The 17,164-nt window shown below is 43.3% G+C and overlaps 1 protein-coding gene across 1 annotated transcript; it reads right to left on the bottom strand.

Moving 5' to 3' along the window:
• Positions 1-4,282: 4,282 nt before the first annotated feature.
• Positions 4,283-5,218, bottom strand: LOC142456627 (olfactory receptor-like protein OLF3). Its single transcript, XM_075557779.1, has one exon. It carries the CDS (start codon positions 5,216-5,218, stop codon positions 4,283-4,285), a length of 936 nt encoding a protein of 311 aa, XP_075413894.1.
• Between the last annotated feature and the right edge of the window lie 11,946 nt (positions 5,219-17,164).

Genomic DNA, 17,164 nt, shown 5'->3' with positions numbered 1-17,164 from the left:
ATGGTCCTCTGGCTGCTCTGAGTGAAGTTATCATCCTCAAGGCTTGGTGGGCCAGGATGTGCTCCATTCTCTCTTCCTCCCCTTCATTTACTGCCTTATGCTCTGATCAGACATGTCCCTCTCCCTGAGCTGTAGCTTCTGTGCTGTCCTCTGAAGTGAATTCTTCTGGGGGTAGGGGCAGCTGTCCAGGTAGTTGGGATTGGGGCCAGCCCCTCAGACCTCTCTATTGGTTTCCTGTGGTACATTGCATTCACATCTTGGATCACCGGGTTCAAATCTGGTTCCTCTTTCCCTGTGGAGATATAAACAATACCCTACCCTTGGGCGAGTTACTGCCCTGTTCCCCGGCTACCCATTTCTCTTTTTTTCTCCCCCCACACCCTCCTTTTTAGTAGCCCTGGGCATATGTACCCCTGGATTAAGTCTGGCCCCTGCCATACTACCTGGACCTCACCCCAGGGATGCTTTGTATACACTAGCTTTTTCCCTATGCCCCTTTTGCATTTTTTAAACCTTACCTAGAGGGCTCATGTTGTACTTGGCCTTTTGTAATTGTCTTACTTCACTTAGGATAATTTCCTCCAGTTCATCGCATGTGAAAAAATGCTTCATGCGTGCATCACTGCTTTTTAGCAAAGAATAGTACTCCATTGTATGCATGTACCACAGCTTTTTAATCCATTCAGCTTTTCATGGAAATTTAGATGGTTTGAAACTCCTTGGAGTTGTGAACTGTGCCACGATGAACACTGGACCACATGTTGGGCTGTGATTTGCTTCTGGTCTCCTCTGGGTACATGGCCTGTAGGGGGATTGTTAAGTCTTATGTTAGCTCAATGTCCATCTGTTTTATATATTAACAAATCAATTTTCATAGTGGCTGCACATACCATCATAGAGTAACAGCTAAAATGGGGCAAACAACAGGGATTATTATGAACATTAGAATGGACTAGCAGCATATATGGATCTCAAAATATATATAAGTTTGAATGAAAACATAGAAGGTATTAAATGAAGTTATTAACATAATGCTTCATTTAAAAGAAAATACACAAATGCACTCTTTAATATAATTATAGACAGTTTTGTCATGAGAATAGTTGTTCATGGGGCGAGAAAGACATAAGAGAGAACATTGGATAAAAGAAGATCCATTAATCCCATTTTTGGAAATTAACACCCCAGGACTCGTGCAGATGATAATGTTTCATTAACTGAAGACTATGACTAACCAGTCGACTCATCTCTGCATCTGAGATTGGAGCAAAATAAAGCCTTCTTTGCCAATATCTTAAGTTACAGTACATTAGGGACTTCAAAATGTTCATTGGAAATTTCTATTATACTTTAATCCAGTTTTCCACCATCTTTCAAAGACCCATGACCATGGTCTTTAAATATCCCATGAATGACAACTTCGAGAACAGTAAGGCAAGTTTCCGCCCATCCTGTATTCCAGCAGCGGTTATTCATTAGCACTGAGAGCACACGTACGATAGAGTGCATCCCATGACCCCTTCCTCAAGAAGCTCCATCTAATGAGTGATGAACACACTAACACTCTGACCAACCCAGGATGGAAGCCTGGGTCTCTCTCTCCTAAAAAGTGGGAAAGGAAGACAGCTTTGATTTTGAGAGGTAATTTAGTATTAAACCATTTTACATAGACTTTTTAGCATTCTCCAAAACAAACTCTGTCATGGAGTCAATGCTGATTCAAAGTGACCCCTGTGGGTTCCTGAGACTGCAATGGTTTTTAGGAGTAGAAAGCCCAAAGTCTTGCTCCCTAGGAGCTGCTGATGGTATCAAACCACCAACCATCTGGATTACACCCCAACGTGTAACCACTGTGCCACCAAGACTTCTAGCTTTTTAGCACAGTTACAATATTTATATTGCTATTCTACAGAATTCAAGTTTTCCAGTGAAAGAAAATATTTATTAAGAACTTAGATAAATATCAGCATTTACCTACACAAAAACACATGTAGGCTTTTCCCTCCATCAATGTGTGCACCTGTAGGAAAGTACATTTTGCTTTATACAAAGGTCTGGATGTTTCCTCCCTTCCATTGTGAGAGAACTGGAGGGCTGGGATGTAGATGGAAGTGCTGGCACCAGTTTCTTCAAAGCGGGGTAGAAATGCAACTTGGCTTATTTCCTAAAGGAAAACTGTCTCTGCAGGTCACGTAGCCCATATAATTTATTTAAACAATAAATTATAGGGACTAAAAATTATAGGAGAGATTTATAGATTTAAAGAAATTTAAAAGGCATATGAATTTGGGAGTTAAAAGAGAACACAATGAAAGTATAGTCCTGGGATGCACTCGGATGATGGGCCATAAAGAAAGGCCAGGGCGGTGGCTGAGTTTTGAAGCAGGGAGGCTAGGACAAGTCTCATGAGAAACACTTCTGGAGTTGCTGACAGGAGCATATTTTTAACTAAATAGAGTCAACAGGGGCCTGTCTTAGAATAATTTCCTATGCAATGCATTTATTTCCTTTGTGTTTCTGGCTGTGCGATTTCTTTTAAAAGATAGAGCAGAGAAAAACAATGAGTGTTTAAGTTGAAGTTATTTTGTGAACAGCACAGAGTGGAAGAGAGGATATCCATTTGGGACCATGCTCTTGCAGCAGTGCATGACTTACCTAGAAGAGGAGAGAAAGTGGTTACTTTCACTCGGGTTTATGCAGTGGAGATGGATGTCAAAGAAAGCGATTAGGTCAAACCTGTATTTTGTCAATAAAGCAATTGGAGCCTATTGATGGGTCGGGAGTGAAAAAATGAGTCGAGAATGATTGAGTGTATGACATTTTATTCAAAGGAAGGAGGTAGGGGTGGGGTGGGAGAAGCAGCATAGCTTTGAACCAAGGAAATATGTCTAATAACTCTGTTTTAGCATCATTAAGAAGGAATTTCCATTTTGTAGGCAAAAATGTGGAGCATGAATTTGAAGGAATATGTTTGGTGCTATGAAAAACTTTGCCTGGATTGGAAAAGACAGAGAAGAAGAAGGAGGAGGAGGAGGGGGAGGAGGAGGAGGAGGAGGAGGAGGAGGAGGAGGAGGAGGAGGAGGAGGAGGAGGAGGAGAAGAAGAAGAAGAAGAAGAAGAAGAAGAAGAAGAAGAAGAAGAAGAAGAAGAAGAAGAAGAAGAAGAAGAAGAAGAAGAAGAAGAAGAAGGTAAAGGGGAAGGGGAAAGTAGAGGAGGAGGAGGAAGGGGAGAGGGGTGAGGGAGAGGATGTAGCAGGGAAACCACCTCAGCATGTATGGATTTTAAAGCCATGGAACCAAGCATGATTGACCAAGGAGATGAAGACTAGAGGTCTACTCTAGTCAGGTAGTAAGAGTGAATTGTGTATAATATAAGGGATTGATTAGTTGCTTTGCTCTATAATTGTCCTAATTCTTCTGAGCAGAATAATTCTGAATAGAATTTGATTCTTCTAAGTAGAATCTAAATAGTTCTAAATCTACTGTGTGCCATCCCTTCTGCTTCTCTTTTCCCATAGAGATTTCTACAGTCCTCAAAAGAAACACACAGACTCAAAACGGTGCCTTCTAGTCTAGTTGAAATGATTGGTGGTCAAAGACATTAAGTAGAATTTTGGAAACCACATTGCTAGTGAGTTGTGGGATCAATGCTCATGTCAGGTCTGGTGATCCTCCCTCTAAAGCACTGCATGCTGCCCGTATTGCCTCACCTGAAACAAATGGGAGAACCAAGTCTAGGAGGACAATCTGCAAGGCAGACCTGCATCAATCACTTGAAGGTAAGTAGGGTACCACCACCTGTCAGTTTGTTGTCTGTTTCAATGAGAGAGGAAGCAAGGCCACTGGTACTTCAAATCCAAGAAAGGTCACCCAGAGTGGACAGGTTTCAATAATGCTCTCAGACTAAGACAGAGGAGGACTAAAGGATTGATGACACGGTTCTGAATATTAACCAATGACATTATGGATTACAAGAGTATTGCCTGCTGCAGGGCTGGAAGAAGAGCCCCCACAGTTGGAAGATATTAAAGAAGCACAGTGGGTGCAAAAATGCTCTTGAGCAAACCAATGATACTGAAAAATCCAGAGCTGGGTAGCACCCCATCCTGTGGCTTATGTGCAGAGATGCATGAACAAACTTGTAATATGAAAACCAGTGTGCAGAAATGTGTTCCACGGCTCTACCTTGCGAGCAATCTAAGAGAAAGAGCACAGCAATAATCGCCTCATCTTGGCTGCTTTATTTTTTGTTCATAAGGAGAACAGGAGGGATTCTTGGATGGTTCATCTTTCTTCTCTAATTTTTCCCAACACCCTTCTTAGGGCACCCATCACCTCCTTGTTCCTCAAGCTATAGATCAAGGGGTTCAGCATGGGGGTCACCACAGCATAGAAGAGGGCTACCATTTTTTCTTGTTCCGCTGAAGAGCTAGCCGCGGGCCTCATGTAGGTGAAGATGGCTGTCCCGAAGCACATGGAGACCACAGTGAGGTGGGAGGCACAAGTCCCGAATGCTTTTCGGCGACCCTGTACTGAGCTGATTCGCAGGATGGCAGCCACTATACGACCATAGGAGAATAACACCAGGAAGCAAGGAAGCATGATGACCAGGAAGCCAGAGATGGCCACCATGACCTTGTTGAAGGAGATGTCCGCACAAGTCAGTCTTAGCACTGCTAACAACTCACAGGAAAAATGATTGATGACATTTCGGCACAAGGGCAACTTGAACATGATGATGGTCTGCATCAGTGAGTTTGCAAAACCAGCTGCCAGGCAGCCAACAGCCAGCCCCAGGCATAAGCCTCCATGCATGATGACCATGTAGTGCAGAGGGTAGCACACGGCCACATAGCGGTCATAGGCCATGGCTCCCAGCAGGAAGAACTCCGTGCCACCCATGGACAGGGAGACATACAACTGGAGCACGCACCTATGGAAAGGGATGGACTTCAAGGCTGACAGGAAGTGCACCAGCATCTGAGGGACAGTGCTATTGGTGTAGCAGATGTCCACGAAGGAGAGGACACTGAGGAAGAAGTACATCGGAGTGTGCAGCTTGCTGTCAAGCTTGATGAGGAAGACGATGACAGAGTTCCCGATCACAGTTATCAAGTACATGGCCAGGAAAAGGGCAAATAGGGACACCTGTGTCCCCCAGTCACTGGACAGTCCCAGTAAGAAGAACTCACTGAACCATGTCTGGTTCTTCCCACCCATGAACCAAAGCAAAGTTACAAAAATCCCAGAAGCTCGGTGAGGCAGAGGACCTCACAAAGTCATTTAAACCCAAGAAAATTTTAATATTTTACAGCAAATTTAAGATTACATCCAAGTCGAGACACTAGCGCCTTGAGGTCTCTAGATTATAGGTCCTTTCCTCCATGATTCTGGAACACAACACCCCATATTGATGAGACCCATATGGGTGGACATCTTTCTTCTTCAAGTGAGCAGGGTTCTGTAGTGATGTCAGACAATAGATTTAAAGAGGTTGGTGGTAAAAATCAATTTTCTTCTTTGGACCAAATGTCTAACCCTGGAGTCAGTTCACTTCCCTATTGAATTCCCTCCTGATTATCAGAATCCCTACTAAACCTAACAGAGAAGAACAATTATTTTACATGTTCCTTTGAAAGTCTTGTTTCTGACTATGAAATATCATACTCCGTTCCCAGTTGTTTGCAATGAGATATTTGGGGTTTCGTCTGAGAAGGAGCAAGTATCACATGCCTCTGAAGTGGAAAACGCTGTCAAAATTGCATTTCAGATGCAGCAAATGAAAGAAGGAAGACCATGCTCAGGCTTGAGAAGTCCTGCCGTGCTGGGTCTCACGCAGGTGATCGGCTGAGAGGAAGGACTGCAGCTCCACGTGATTCTTCGACCCCTAGAATCAGGACAGAGACCGGGAACAGCAGACATCAGTGTCAAGGTGCAAATCAAGGTCAACATTTCACCAAGCAGCTTCCTCACAAGTGACAAGAGCTCAAGCCCCTGCTGCCAACTTAGACTTAAACGAAGAGAGAATGGCACCTGGCTGCACAGTCCCACCCATTCTCTGAGTTTGCCTCCCAGGTGGGAGCCAGGGTCTGGAGACTGGTGTGATGGAAGCCTAACGACCTGACCGCCCTGGGGTGAATTGGGAGAACTCTCACCCCCACCTGAAATACCGGCCAGTGCCCCCTTCAGAAACCCCACCTCCCCTTGTGCTGTGCCCCCTCCTCCCAGACCCAATTGCCAGAAGGCAACAGTCTGCACTGCGGGCTCCCAGCCCCGAGCTTGCACATCCTGTAGGTGCCAGGGCTGTTGTTGTTAGGTGCCCTTGAGTCGGTTCCGACCCATAGCAGCCCTGTGCACCGCCGAAGGAAACCCTCCCTGCTGCTTCTCCTTCCTCACAATCCTTCCTATGTCTGAGCCCTTGGTTGCAGCCGCCATGTCAGTCCATCTTGCTGAGGGCCTTCCTCCTGCTGCCTGCCAGGCTCTAGAGCTCTGAAACGGATCTTTGGAACTCCTAGTGGCCTTGTGTCTGCACCTGATTCAAATCACAAACACTGTGATCTGCAGAAAGCCTACTCTCAATGCCTTATGTTTGGTCTCCCTCTGATTGCTCTGTCCTCTGGGCACAGGAAATGAAACCCATGCTCACCTGTCCCAACCAGGTGTGATCTGCTTGGAGCCTGTGAGGAGACAGCCCCTTGAACGTGGGAATGGAACCATTCTTGACCTTAGGGTGTCCATGAAAATGAGGACAGCTTACTACATATGCACATGGTGTGGACCCTCAGAGTCACCAACAGGCAATGAGTCTATGGCTGCTTTTGAATGATAATGTTCACTCCTCAATGAAGAAATTCAGCTTGTAAAACCACTCATACTCCCAACAATAATTGGGGTAACTTACACAAAGGAAGAGGCAATAAGCAAGCAATGTATGAAATGCTCTTCAGTTCTTTGGAACTAAAAGGCAAGATCTTCAGAAGCTTAGCAAGTTCCTTTGTGATGTTTTAGAGAAAAAGAAGCCTCCTTTTAATCATTACTTGAAAAAGAAAACGTGAAATCTGAAAGCATCGCTGCCACCTTCCACAGTGTAAAAAAGTGCCCGTGAAGGGGAGAGTCGGTGTCTGGGACCGCCCCTGGATGCTGACCACAGACAGTCCAACAGTCCATGCTGGGACGGTGGCTGGGTGGTCTCCAGTCTTGCTCTTACTTAGGAATTAGCTCAGGCAGAAGCACTTCACCAGCAGGGACTGAGAAAACGAGCAGTGCGGAGATGCCTGGTGATGACTGACTACATTCTTAATACCAAATAAAGAGACTTGCCATTGACAAGTCTGTCCGGAGAATGCTCCACTCTGCGGTTCTGAATCTCTCATTTGTGAAAAAATTACAAACAACAAGCTAAGACTTAGACCAAAACAAAATTTCATGGCCTTGATGTCTGGTCAGTAAGACCCCTTACGAGCCCTCTCACTCACTGCCATTGAGTAAGTGCAGACTCACAGTGACCCCCTGTATGTTTCTGAGACTGGAACAGTTTATGGGAGTAGAAAGTCCAGTCTTTCTCCCGTGGAGCTGCTTGTGACCTCAAACTGCCCACCATGTAGATCGCAGCCCAGAAAGAAACACCTTTGGCTAGCCTTCCATGCTGCTGTATTGTCTTGTTCATCTTTTTAAGGTACCCTTCTCTGGGAGGGAACGATGGCAATACCAATAAGTTTGTACTTCCCAGTTCTCCCAATAAAGGTGGCCATGGTATCATGGGTTTATGTATAGCCCACTTCCTACAGGGAAGGTAACAGGAGAATGGAACAGGGATACAAGAGTAATAGAAAAATGATGGGACCAAGTAAAAAAGGGGGAGTAAACAAGAAAATACCCCAAAAGACCTATTTTTATTCAGTAAGTGATATATAAATATAAATTAAATCTGAAGATTTTGGTTAACTCAAAATTAAATAAGTTCATCCCTGATAACATAAGACTTAAGGAAAATCATGTTATTTCTACTTATGTACTTACGTGTGGTGCAAACACGTCCTTGTGCATAAGAGAGCATGCAGAGGTAAAGTTATAAAAACTTCCTAGCCATAAGCAAACACCAAGAGAGAATGAGAAATGGGCTTGAGGATTTAGGACTACAGACTCGGGGGATGTCTAGGTCAAGGGTCATAACATTCCCCATGAATGCTCTACCTTCTACTTTGCCAAGTAGTGACTTAGTCTGACAAGTTGCAAAGGACCATCTGAGATGCAGCCATTGGTCCTCCCTCATCCAGAGCAAAGAGCAATAAAGAAAATCAGAGACTCAAGGAAAGCATCGGTCTAATGGACCAAGGGAACCACAGTCTCCACTACCTGAGGACAGAAGAACTACATGGTACTTGGTTACCACTACCTACCGCTCTGATCTGGATCCCAATAGAAGCTTCTGGACAGAGGAGGAGAAACATGTAAAACAAAATCCAAAATTGTGAAAAAGATTAGACTTACTGGTCTGATGGACACTGACATTACCCTGTGTGCCTGTATCCTTCAAGCCTGGAACTGAACCACCCCCAGAGATCATCTTTTAGGCAAACAACAGGGACGCCTATCCAATGAACAATCACCCCCAGGAAAAGTGCCCTCCTCAGTGCAATCACCCAGATGAGACCAAAGAGGCAGGCTTTGCCCTAAGACAACACTCAGAAGGGGGTGGGGGCAAGGGGTGGGAGAAGGATGGGTGGAGATGGGAAATGCCTCCAGAAGTCGTAGACTGCAGCTACGTTGAATAGATGACGACCAGGGTCAGAAAGCACAAAGGATGTGCATTGTTCACTGGAAAAGTAATCCACTCTGTAAACTGTCACCCTAACTATACACGCAAAAAGTTTAAAATTAATAAGTAAACATTAGCCACAGGAGACCAGAGAGATAACAATGGTTCTGAAAATTAAAACCAAAATCAACAATCTCATTGCCACTGAATCAATTTCCAACTCATAGCAACCCTACAGAACAGAGCAGGACTGCTCCTCAGGGTCCTGAGACTTGGATCTTTGTGGGATCAGGAAACCACAGAGCTACTGGGGGGCTCCAACTGCTGGCATTGTGGTGAGGAGCGCAGTAGGTATGTAGCCGCCACACCACGGCGCCAGTTACCCTAAAGCATGGATGGAAAGGGTGGGGCAGCAAGGCTAAACTAACGGGAGCCGAATCATTAGAATGAAAACAATAGCATGCTGACACAGACAAGAAGTGTAACCATTGTCGAATGTGAACCTCTCTGTTCCTGTACGTCCTTCCATTAATATATATATACATACATATGAGATATGTATATGTATATATACATACATTTACACACAGAGAGATGTCTAATGTAAGGAGGGGGTATGAACACAGAACAGTCACAGATACAGGATATTCTTTATCTAATGCTTCTGAGGCACATTCGACCATGCCCAGCTTTTCTTCCAGAAATTGATTCAAGTCTCCCCCAGTCACGCTTAACAAGTATTCTTCACAAAATGCAACCAAGACAGAAAGGACATCTAAGTGTCCCAACCAAATAGCAATTTACTATACTCTCTAACTCCATCAACTCTCTCTCTCTCTCTCTCTCTCTCTCTCTCTCTCTCTCTCTCTCTCTCTCTCTCTCTCTCTGTCTCTCTCTCTCTCTCTCTCTCTCTCTCTCTCTCTCTCTCTCTCTCTCTGTCTCTCTCTCTCACTCTCTCTCTGTCTGTCTCTCTGTCTCTCTCTCTGTCTCTCTCTCTCTGTCTCTCTCTCTCTCTCTCTCTCTCTCTCACACACACACACACACACACACACAAGCAAAGGCTTAGAACCGCAGAAAGCAAGTTTACTCAGATGAACTTGTCTCCTGACCATCATCATTTATGAACAAATCTGTCAGGAGAAACCTGTCTCCTTCTCTGGATTTTAAGGAGATAATGGCTATGGAAGAATTAGGGTGTTGTGTGGAGCAGTGGAGGTTGTGGAGAGCGATAGGGTGCTTTGCAGAGAGGTGGGTGCTGTGCAGAGAGGTATGATGCTGGAAGCATGGCTTAGAGCGGCTGAGCCTGGCAGCAGGCTGAGCCCAACAACAAGTCAGGAAGTATAGCTCCTTCCTGGCATCTGAAACAATGTCCTCCTTGGCTTGGCTATCCAACCTGTATTTTCCAGTAACCAAAAAGACATTCATCTCTCCAGTAACCAAAATCAGTCCCCCAACCACCTGAGATTTAGGTAGAGGCTGGGGCTATAGAAATCCTAGTACCTTAGCACACATCTCTAAGTAAGCTCCCAGACTACTTCTGATGAGGAAGACTTACCTGCAGGAGCCAGGCCAGCATGGGCCCAGGAAGGGAGAAAGGTTGAGGAGGATGTCGAGTTCGGAAGAAGAAACATCCTGTGTCTGAGAGGTGAACTCTCCATGGGCCAATTAGGGGGTGCTTGTTAGGGTTGTCACCTTCTCTCTGCGGCCACTCTCTCACTTTACACTCTCATCTGCACTCTTCAGAATTTACAAATGAGAATTTGATTCTACCTAATCCAGAAGCCTGAGAAGAGAATCGCAGCTCTCCATCACACCCGCAAGACATGGTCTCTTGTGTCTCTTGTGATTTCACTTTGGGGAACTTAAAACTTTTCCACAACTTTCGATCTGTGAGTTGAAATGGGAAGTAGATGACCCAAGACCCAGAGCCACTGAGTTGATTCTGATTTACAGTGGCCCAGTTAGTGTTTTAGAGGGTGTACATCTTTGGGGGAAAAGATAACCTCGTCTCTCTCCGTACCAGGGCGTGGTGGATTTGAACCTCCGGACTTGATGTTTACAGGCCAGCACTTTCCTAACAGTGCCACCAGAGTTTCTCTCTTTGACCCAAAGTGTGCAATAAACCATGGACCAACTGTGGTACATTTGAGAAGCATATCAGATAATATGGTGGCCATGTGATAGGAGAGGTATTTTCAAACATTCAATTAATGTTCCAATTTTGTAGGACATGTCCGCATGGTGTCTTGTTATTTGACATACCCTCTAAATGGGTGTGTCAAATCATTTAGCTATTTTTTTGTATCTTGATATCTGCCCTCACTCTCTGCAAAGATCACAGAAATAGCTTATTCTCTTGAAGCCAATCAAGGACCCCTTTGATTAGAGACCCTCAAACCAAATCATGAATGCCCATTTCTTCTTTTCCCCAAAATCATTTTATTGGGAATTAATGCATATATCATATCACTCCATAGTTCAAGCACAGCAAGCAATCTTGTACAATTGCTACCATAATCAATTTCAAAGCATTCTCTTCCATCTAGAACACCTCAATGCCAGTTCCTCTTTACTCCTGCCTCAATGCACCCTGCACCCCCCAAAAGAACCCTGATTCCACTTGCTTCCCCAATAGGTTCATTTCCTGAGTTTCATGTACAGAAACAGGAAAACATATAACACAACTTCAAAGGAATTACCTCCAATGACATAACAATTCTGAGATATACTCTCCCAGGAACAAACAAACCACATAAAACAAAACTTACCAAAGATACAGAAAATGTTAAAACCCAAATCAGGCTCAGGACACTAATTGTTCTCAAATCGGAGCTAATATTTAGTGTGAGCCTAAAACCCATTCCTGGATCTATGTTTGTTTGTTTTTTTATCTGCCTTTGGCTTCCTTTAGAGGCCTTCTTGTTAATTATGGTAGAGTGTCTTATCAATCATCTCCCTGCAGGATAAAGATCTTCCATAAATAGTGTCATAGATTAGTCCCTGATACTGATTTTTTAAAACACCATACCGTTGAGAGAGGGATATTGGGCCAATTTAGGAAAGTCTAGTTGTAGTAATAAAGCTAGCTTTGTTCTGCTTCCCAATCTGATATGAATGGGATCATGTGATACTGTCCTTGTGTCTGGCTCATGAGCTTCCTAATGGTCCATTGTGTGACCGCGACATATACATCACTGATAGACTCTGTTAATGGACATTTTGCACTGTTATGAGTTTGGGGTTTTAAAACCACCAGTGATGTGAAAACACACACACACACACACACACACACACACACACACACACACCCCTTTGGAGCACATATGTATCCACTTGGACTGTCCATGAGTGGAATTGCTGCATCACAGGTGGCAGGCATGCTCAGCTTTAGCTGACCTCGTCAAACAGTTTGCCAAAGAAGCTGTCCCTGTGTCTGAGGATCCCTGTTGCTCCTCCCTCTCTCTGATTTTCTTTCCTCAGTGCTGCCTGTCTGTTAGCTGAGCCCTCTGATGGTGGTACTGGAGCCTCACCGTGAGTCTAGGTTCTGTTTCCCTGGTGACTGTTAAGACTGTGCCTCTTTACTCATCGCCATTGGCCATTGGGACGTTCCATTTTCCATCGAATGGTCCCGTGAGCAAAGTTAGGTCCATTTTTCTATTGGGGCAGCTGCTCGTTTTCTTGCCTATTTTAACTTTTTTGTGTATTTTCAATGAATCATTTTTCATCTGTACGTTTCACACATATATTAACCTACTCTGCAGCTTTCGTTGTACTCTTTGCCTGGTCTCTGAGAAGAAAAGAAACTTTTTTTTACTGTGGTAGATATATGACGTCAGAAAACATTTTCCATTTCAACACTCCTTAAAGGTGTATTTCGGGGCATTATCTTCAGTTATGTTGTTTAACCATCACCACGATCGATTTCCAAAATGTCCCAGTACCTTTACCAGATTCCAAATGTCCCTTGAGAATGACTCCTTCTTCCCTTCCTGACACCCACCCCTCATAACCACTAGTGCCCGCTGACCTCTATATACCTGGCTGTTCCAGAGAGCTCTTATCAGTGGGGTTATACGTTATTCCCCAAACACTGTGCTGACCGATCTTTCTCTCAGCATCATGTTGTCATGGTTTGTCTATGTGGTCGCCTGTGTCAGAGCTTCACATCTCTTTGTGGCTGAGTAACATACCATTGTACAGATGTCCTTAATATGAACGGTGTTCCACGTATCCGTCGTGCGTTTGTAGTTACTGTTTTCTGTGTCCTGAGTGAGAGAGCTCAAATCCTGGAGACAGGCTTCAGTGTCATCTTCCAGGAAATGTATTGCTGCATCTGATCTGCCTGGAATTTAGTTCCGTGTCTGATGTCACTGTTAGGGGTCTAGATTCTTTTTTCTGTGTGGACCTTCAGTTGGCAGAGCATGTTTCGTGGAGAAGCCATTCTTCTTCCCTCACAGGCCTCGTGTGCTGCCTTGACCATGACACTCAAGGTCGCTTTGTAAGTGTGGCTTGTTTCCCGATTCCCAGGGGTCCTTTCACCCCTCGTTGCATCGATATTCCATTGTCATCATTACAGTAGCATCATAATAAGCAGCGTTTCCTCATAGGTTGAAGCCTCCACATTGACTCTACTGCTTTATAAGCATTTTGGCTGTTCATGGCCACTTAAATTTGTAATCTGACTTTATATTAACTTGAAATTTTACAGAGGAAATCTGCTGGGATTTCATTGACTCTGAAAATTAGTTTGGGAAAAGTTAGAGTTCTACACTATTGAGTCTTCCAATAAAGTAGAAAAACATATACTTCCATGTATCTGTCTTTTTTGAATGTCTGTTTAGCTTTTTCTGTTCAGTATTGGGTTGCTTTTTTTCCTGTTGCATTATTGAACATCTGTCATTAGACTAATTCCCAGGTTTGATACTTCAAAGTACTGGCATATAATGTGTCATTTTTGGATACATATAAAGAGAGAGACAATGATAAAAAATTAATAAAAAATAGAACTCAATAAAAATGTGAGGAATATTTCAAAAGATAGTTCTGCAGAAGAAATATACACATGGAAAACACACATGAAAGATGCTCAACACCAGGAAAACCATAAAGAACGGGCCCTACACATCCATTAGAGGGACAGAAATGAAGGGACCTGCCAACACCCAGTGCTGATGAGTATGTGAAGTCATTGACATGTCCCAACCACTTTTTTAAAAATATTTTGGTACTTTTGCTTGTGTGTTTGTTTTTTTATCAAATGACGCATATTTTTACAGTGTGCAAATATCCTTCCGGAATATTTACCCAGGCAAAATGAAAAGACAGGGTCACAGAAAGATGTGAATGTTTTGATCAGCTGAATTCATAATTGACAAAATCAGAAAGTAACCCTGGAGGATGGATAATAACAAAAAAACGATTGTCGTGGGGACTACACAACTCCACTTGATGTGCTTGAACTACTGAATTGTATTATTGTGAGATATATGGCTTATTGCACATCCTCTTCTGAATCCGGCCTGGACCACTGGCGGATCCCTGTCAATCTCAGCCATTGTAGTACGATCTTCCTCAAAACGTTCCTTGAAGGTGATAGTAATGATGTTGTTCTGGGTGACATTTCGGTGGAATGGGTACAAATGTCTCTTCCAGTTGATTGCCCAAGTAGCTCTCGTCTAATTTTTCTAGCATTGATGAGCGATTGCTTCCAGTGTTCAACCCGCTTATTGAAACACTTCAGTTAGTTCATCATCGTCCCTGGATCCTTGATTTTGCCTACTACTTTCAGTGAGGCTTGAACTTCTTCTTTCTGCACCAACGTTTCTTTCTCACGCGCTACACCTTTAACTGGCTGAGAGTTGGCTCGTTCTTTTTGACACGGGGATGCTGTGTATTCTTTGCTTCTCTCTCTGATGCTTCCCACAGCTTTCTATGATTTGCCCACAGAATCTTGACTATGGCAACCAAAAGCTTGAAGCTTCTCTGGTGTGCTTTTAGTCTAAAATATGCTGAGGATGTTCTCCTTCCGCTGCTTGTTGCCTAACTCTAGGTCTGCATGTTTCATTATAATATTTTACTTGATCTTCTCAGGCTCCCCTCTGGTGTTTTCTGCTCAGCTCTTTGATTTCAACATGCCTTCCATGTGCCTAGATGCTCTGCTATGAAAAGTGAGTTCTAGAGTTTTTTTCTAGCAACCACACCGACCTGCTCTTTCTTTCCTATCGTTCAATAATCTTTTGCCTTCTTCACCTATGATGTGCTTTATGTCCCCTTACAGCCTATCTGGTCTTCTGTCAATGCTTCAGATCTGTGTTTGAGATATTGTTGAAATGCAGGTGGAATAAACTCAAGGTTCTGTTTTGGCTCTTGTGAACTTGCTATATTTCTCTTCCATTTTAAGAGAATTAAAATGAAACTGAACATTTATAAGAGCAACTGATGGGGCTCTTGTACAGTCTGCCCCTGCCTGGTATTAGCTGTTGATATTAAGTTTTTCATCATCTCTTCCCATAGATAAAGTCAGATTGATTTCTGTGCACTCTCTCTGGAGAAGTGCATATTTACAATCTTTTGTGTTATTGGAAAAAAAGTTTATTTATTATGAACCAGTTGCTGCCCTTTAAAAGTGCTATCATGAGATGTCCAGCTTTATTTTTATCACCAAGGCCAGATTCTCCAGAGACTGTTCCATCTGCTTTGTTCCCAACTTTCACATCCCATTTGCCCATAATTTTCCGTGCATCTTGATTGCATGTTTGATTAATTTCAGACTTAAGCCTTTGGTAGAATTCTTCAACTTCTTCACCACTAACGTTGGTGGCTGGTGCATAAATCTGAATAATCGTCGTTTTGGCTGAATTACTTTGTAGGTGGATAAATATAATCCTATCACAGAAAGCATTGCACTTCAAGATAGAGTGTGAAATACTCCTTAAACAGTGAATACACAGCCATTCCTCTCGATTGTTTCATTCTCAGCATAAGAGACCATATGATTTTCTGATTCAACATGTCCAATACCAGCCCAGTTCAGTAAAGCCTCACTGTCATCAAGTCAATGCCAACTCATAATGACCTGTCAGACAGCGTTTAACTGCCCCTGTGAGTTTTCACCACTGCAACTTTTTGAGAGTAGAAAGCTGTCTTTCTCCTTCAGGGAGACTGGTGGTGGTGAACAGCTGACTTTGCCTTTAGAAGCCCACTATGTAAGCACGACACAGCCAGCCCTCCTCAGTAGGGCCTGCAATGTCTATTGTCATGGCTTGCATTTCATTTCTCTGACACTTCCAATAGTCCTAGATGAACATTCCAAGATCCAATGAGTAATTGACATTTTCGTTGTTCTCCTTTGAGCCATGCTCCGTGAGCAAAGGAACATCATCCTGAAGGCTTTCTTCCACGTGCTTTCTTCAATCCGCATCATTACAGGGGACGCTCCTTTGAGGAAGCAGCTCTTCTTCAGGGGTAAATTTGAGAGACTTTTGTCCTCAGAGACTCATCTTCTGGCACCATCGCTGACCACATTTTGAGTCGGTATCTGACAATGTTTCATTTCTGTCCGTAAGACTTTCAGTGGCAAATTCCTCAGAAGTGGACATCCTGCTCCTTCATAGTCTGTTCTTAGTCTGAAAGCTCTTCTGAATCCTGATAACTCTGGGTGACTCTACTGGCATTTCAAATATCAGTGACATCATTTCCTGAATCACAGCAACAAAGTAAACCTTCATAGTAATCTGTTAATGTTGTGCTGAGCTGTTGATGTCTGACAACTAGTTCTTTGACTACCTAAAAGCAAATTGGAAAAATCTTGGTTTAGTCCACGCCCAAAATATTTGTGATTGCTAAAATCAAGATTGAAAGAGAGAATATAATCCCTGACCATATAAAAGTAAAGAGTCATATTTGGTAATATTGTGATCAATCATATCCAAGCAAAATGAAATTGTTGACAACTCTAACCTTTTCTCCTTTTATCATGATGTTACCTATTGGTCAGGTTGTGAGGATATTAGTTTTCTTTACATTGAGTTGTTTTCCATACTGAAAGCTCTAATCTTTGATCTTCATCAGTAAGTGCCCCAAAGGTTCCTCACTGTCAGTAAGGAAGGTTGTGCCATCTGAATATCATAGGTTGTTAATAAGTTTTCCTCCTATCCTAATGCCACATTCTTCTTCATGTAATCCAGCTTCTCTGATGATTTTCTTAGCACAAAGATTGAATAAGTATGGTGAGAGGATACAACCCTAACACACACCTATGCTGTTTTAAACCATGCAGAATTCCCTTGTTCTCTGTACACAACTGCCTCTTGACCCATGTACAAGTTCAGCAGGAGCACAATAAAGTGTTCTGGAAACCCCATTCTTCTCAAGGTAGGCAGAGTTTGTTATGATCCACACAGCTGAGT

This window comes from Tenrec ecaudatus, chromosome 9 (assembly GCF_050624435.1).
Source record: "Tenrec ecaudatus isolate mTenEca1 chromosome 9, mTenEca1.hap1, whole genome shotgun sequence".
Taxonomy (NCBI): domain Eukaryota; kingdom Metazoa; phylum Chordata; class Mammalia; order Afrosoricida; family Tenrecidae; genus Tenrec; species Tenrec ecaudatus.
This window is presented reverse-complemented; position numbering and strand designations above follow the sequence as displayed.

Excerpts from the sequence above, each read along its gene's own strand:
- LOC142456627 (XM_075557779.1), bottom strand. The coding sequence starts at position 5,218 with ATGGGTGGGAAGAACCAGACATGGTTCAGTGAGTTCTTCTTACTGGGA.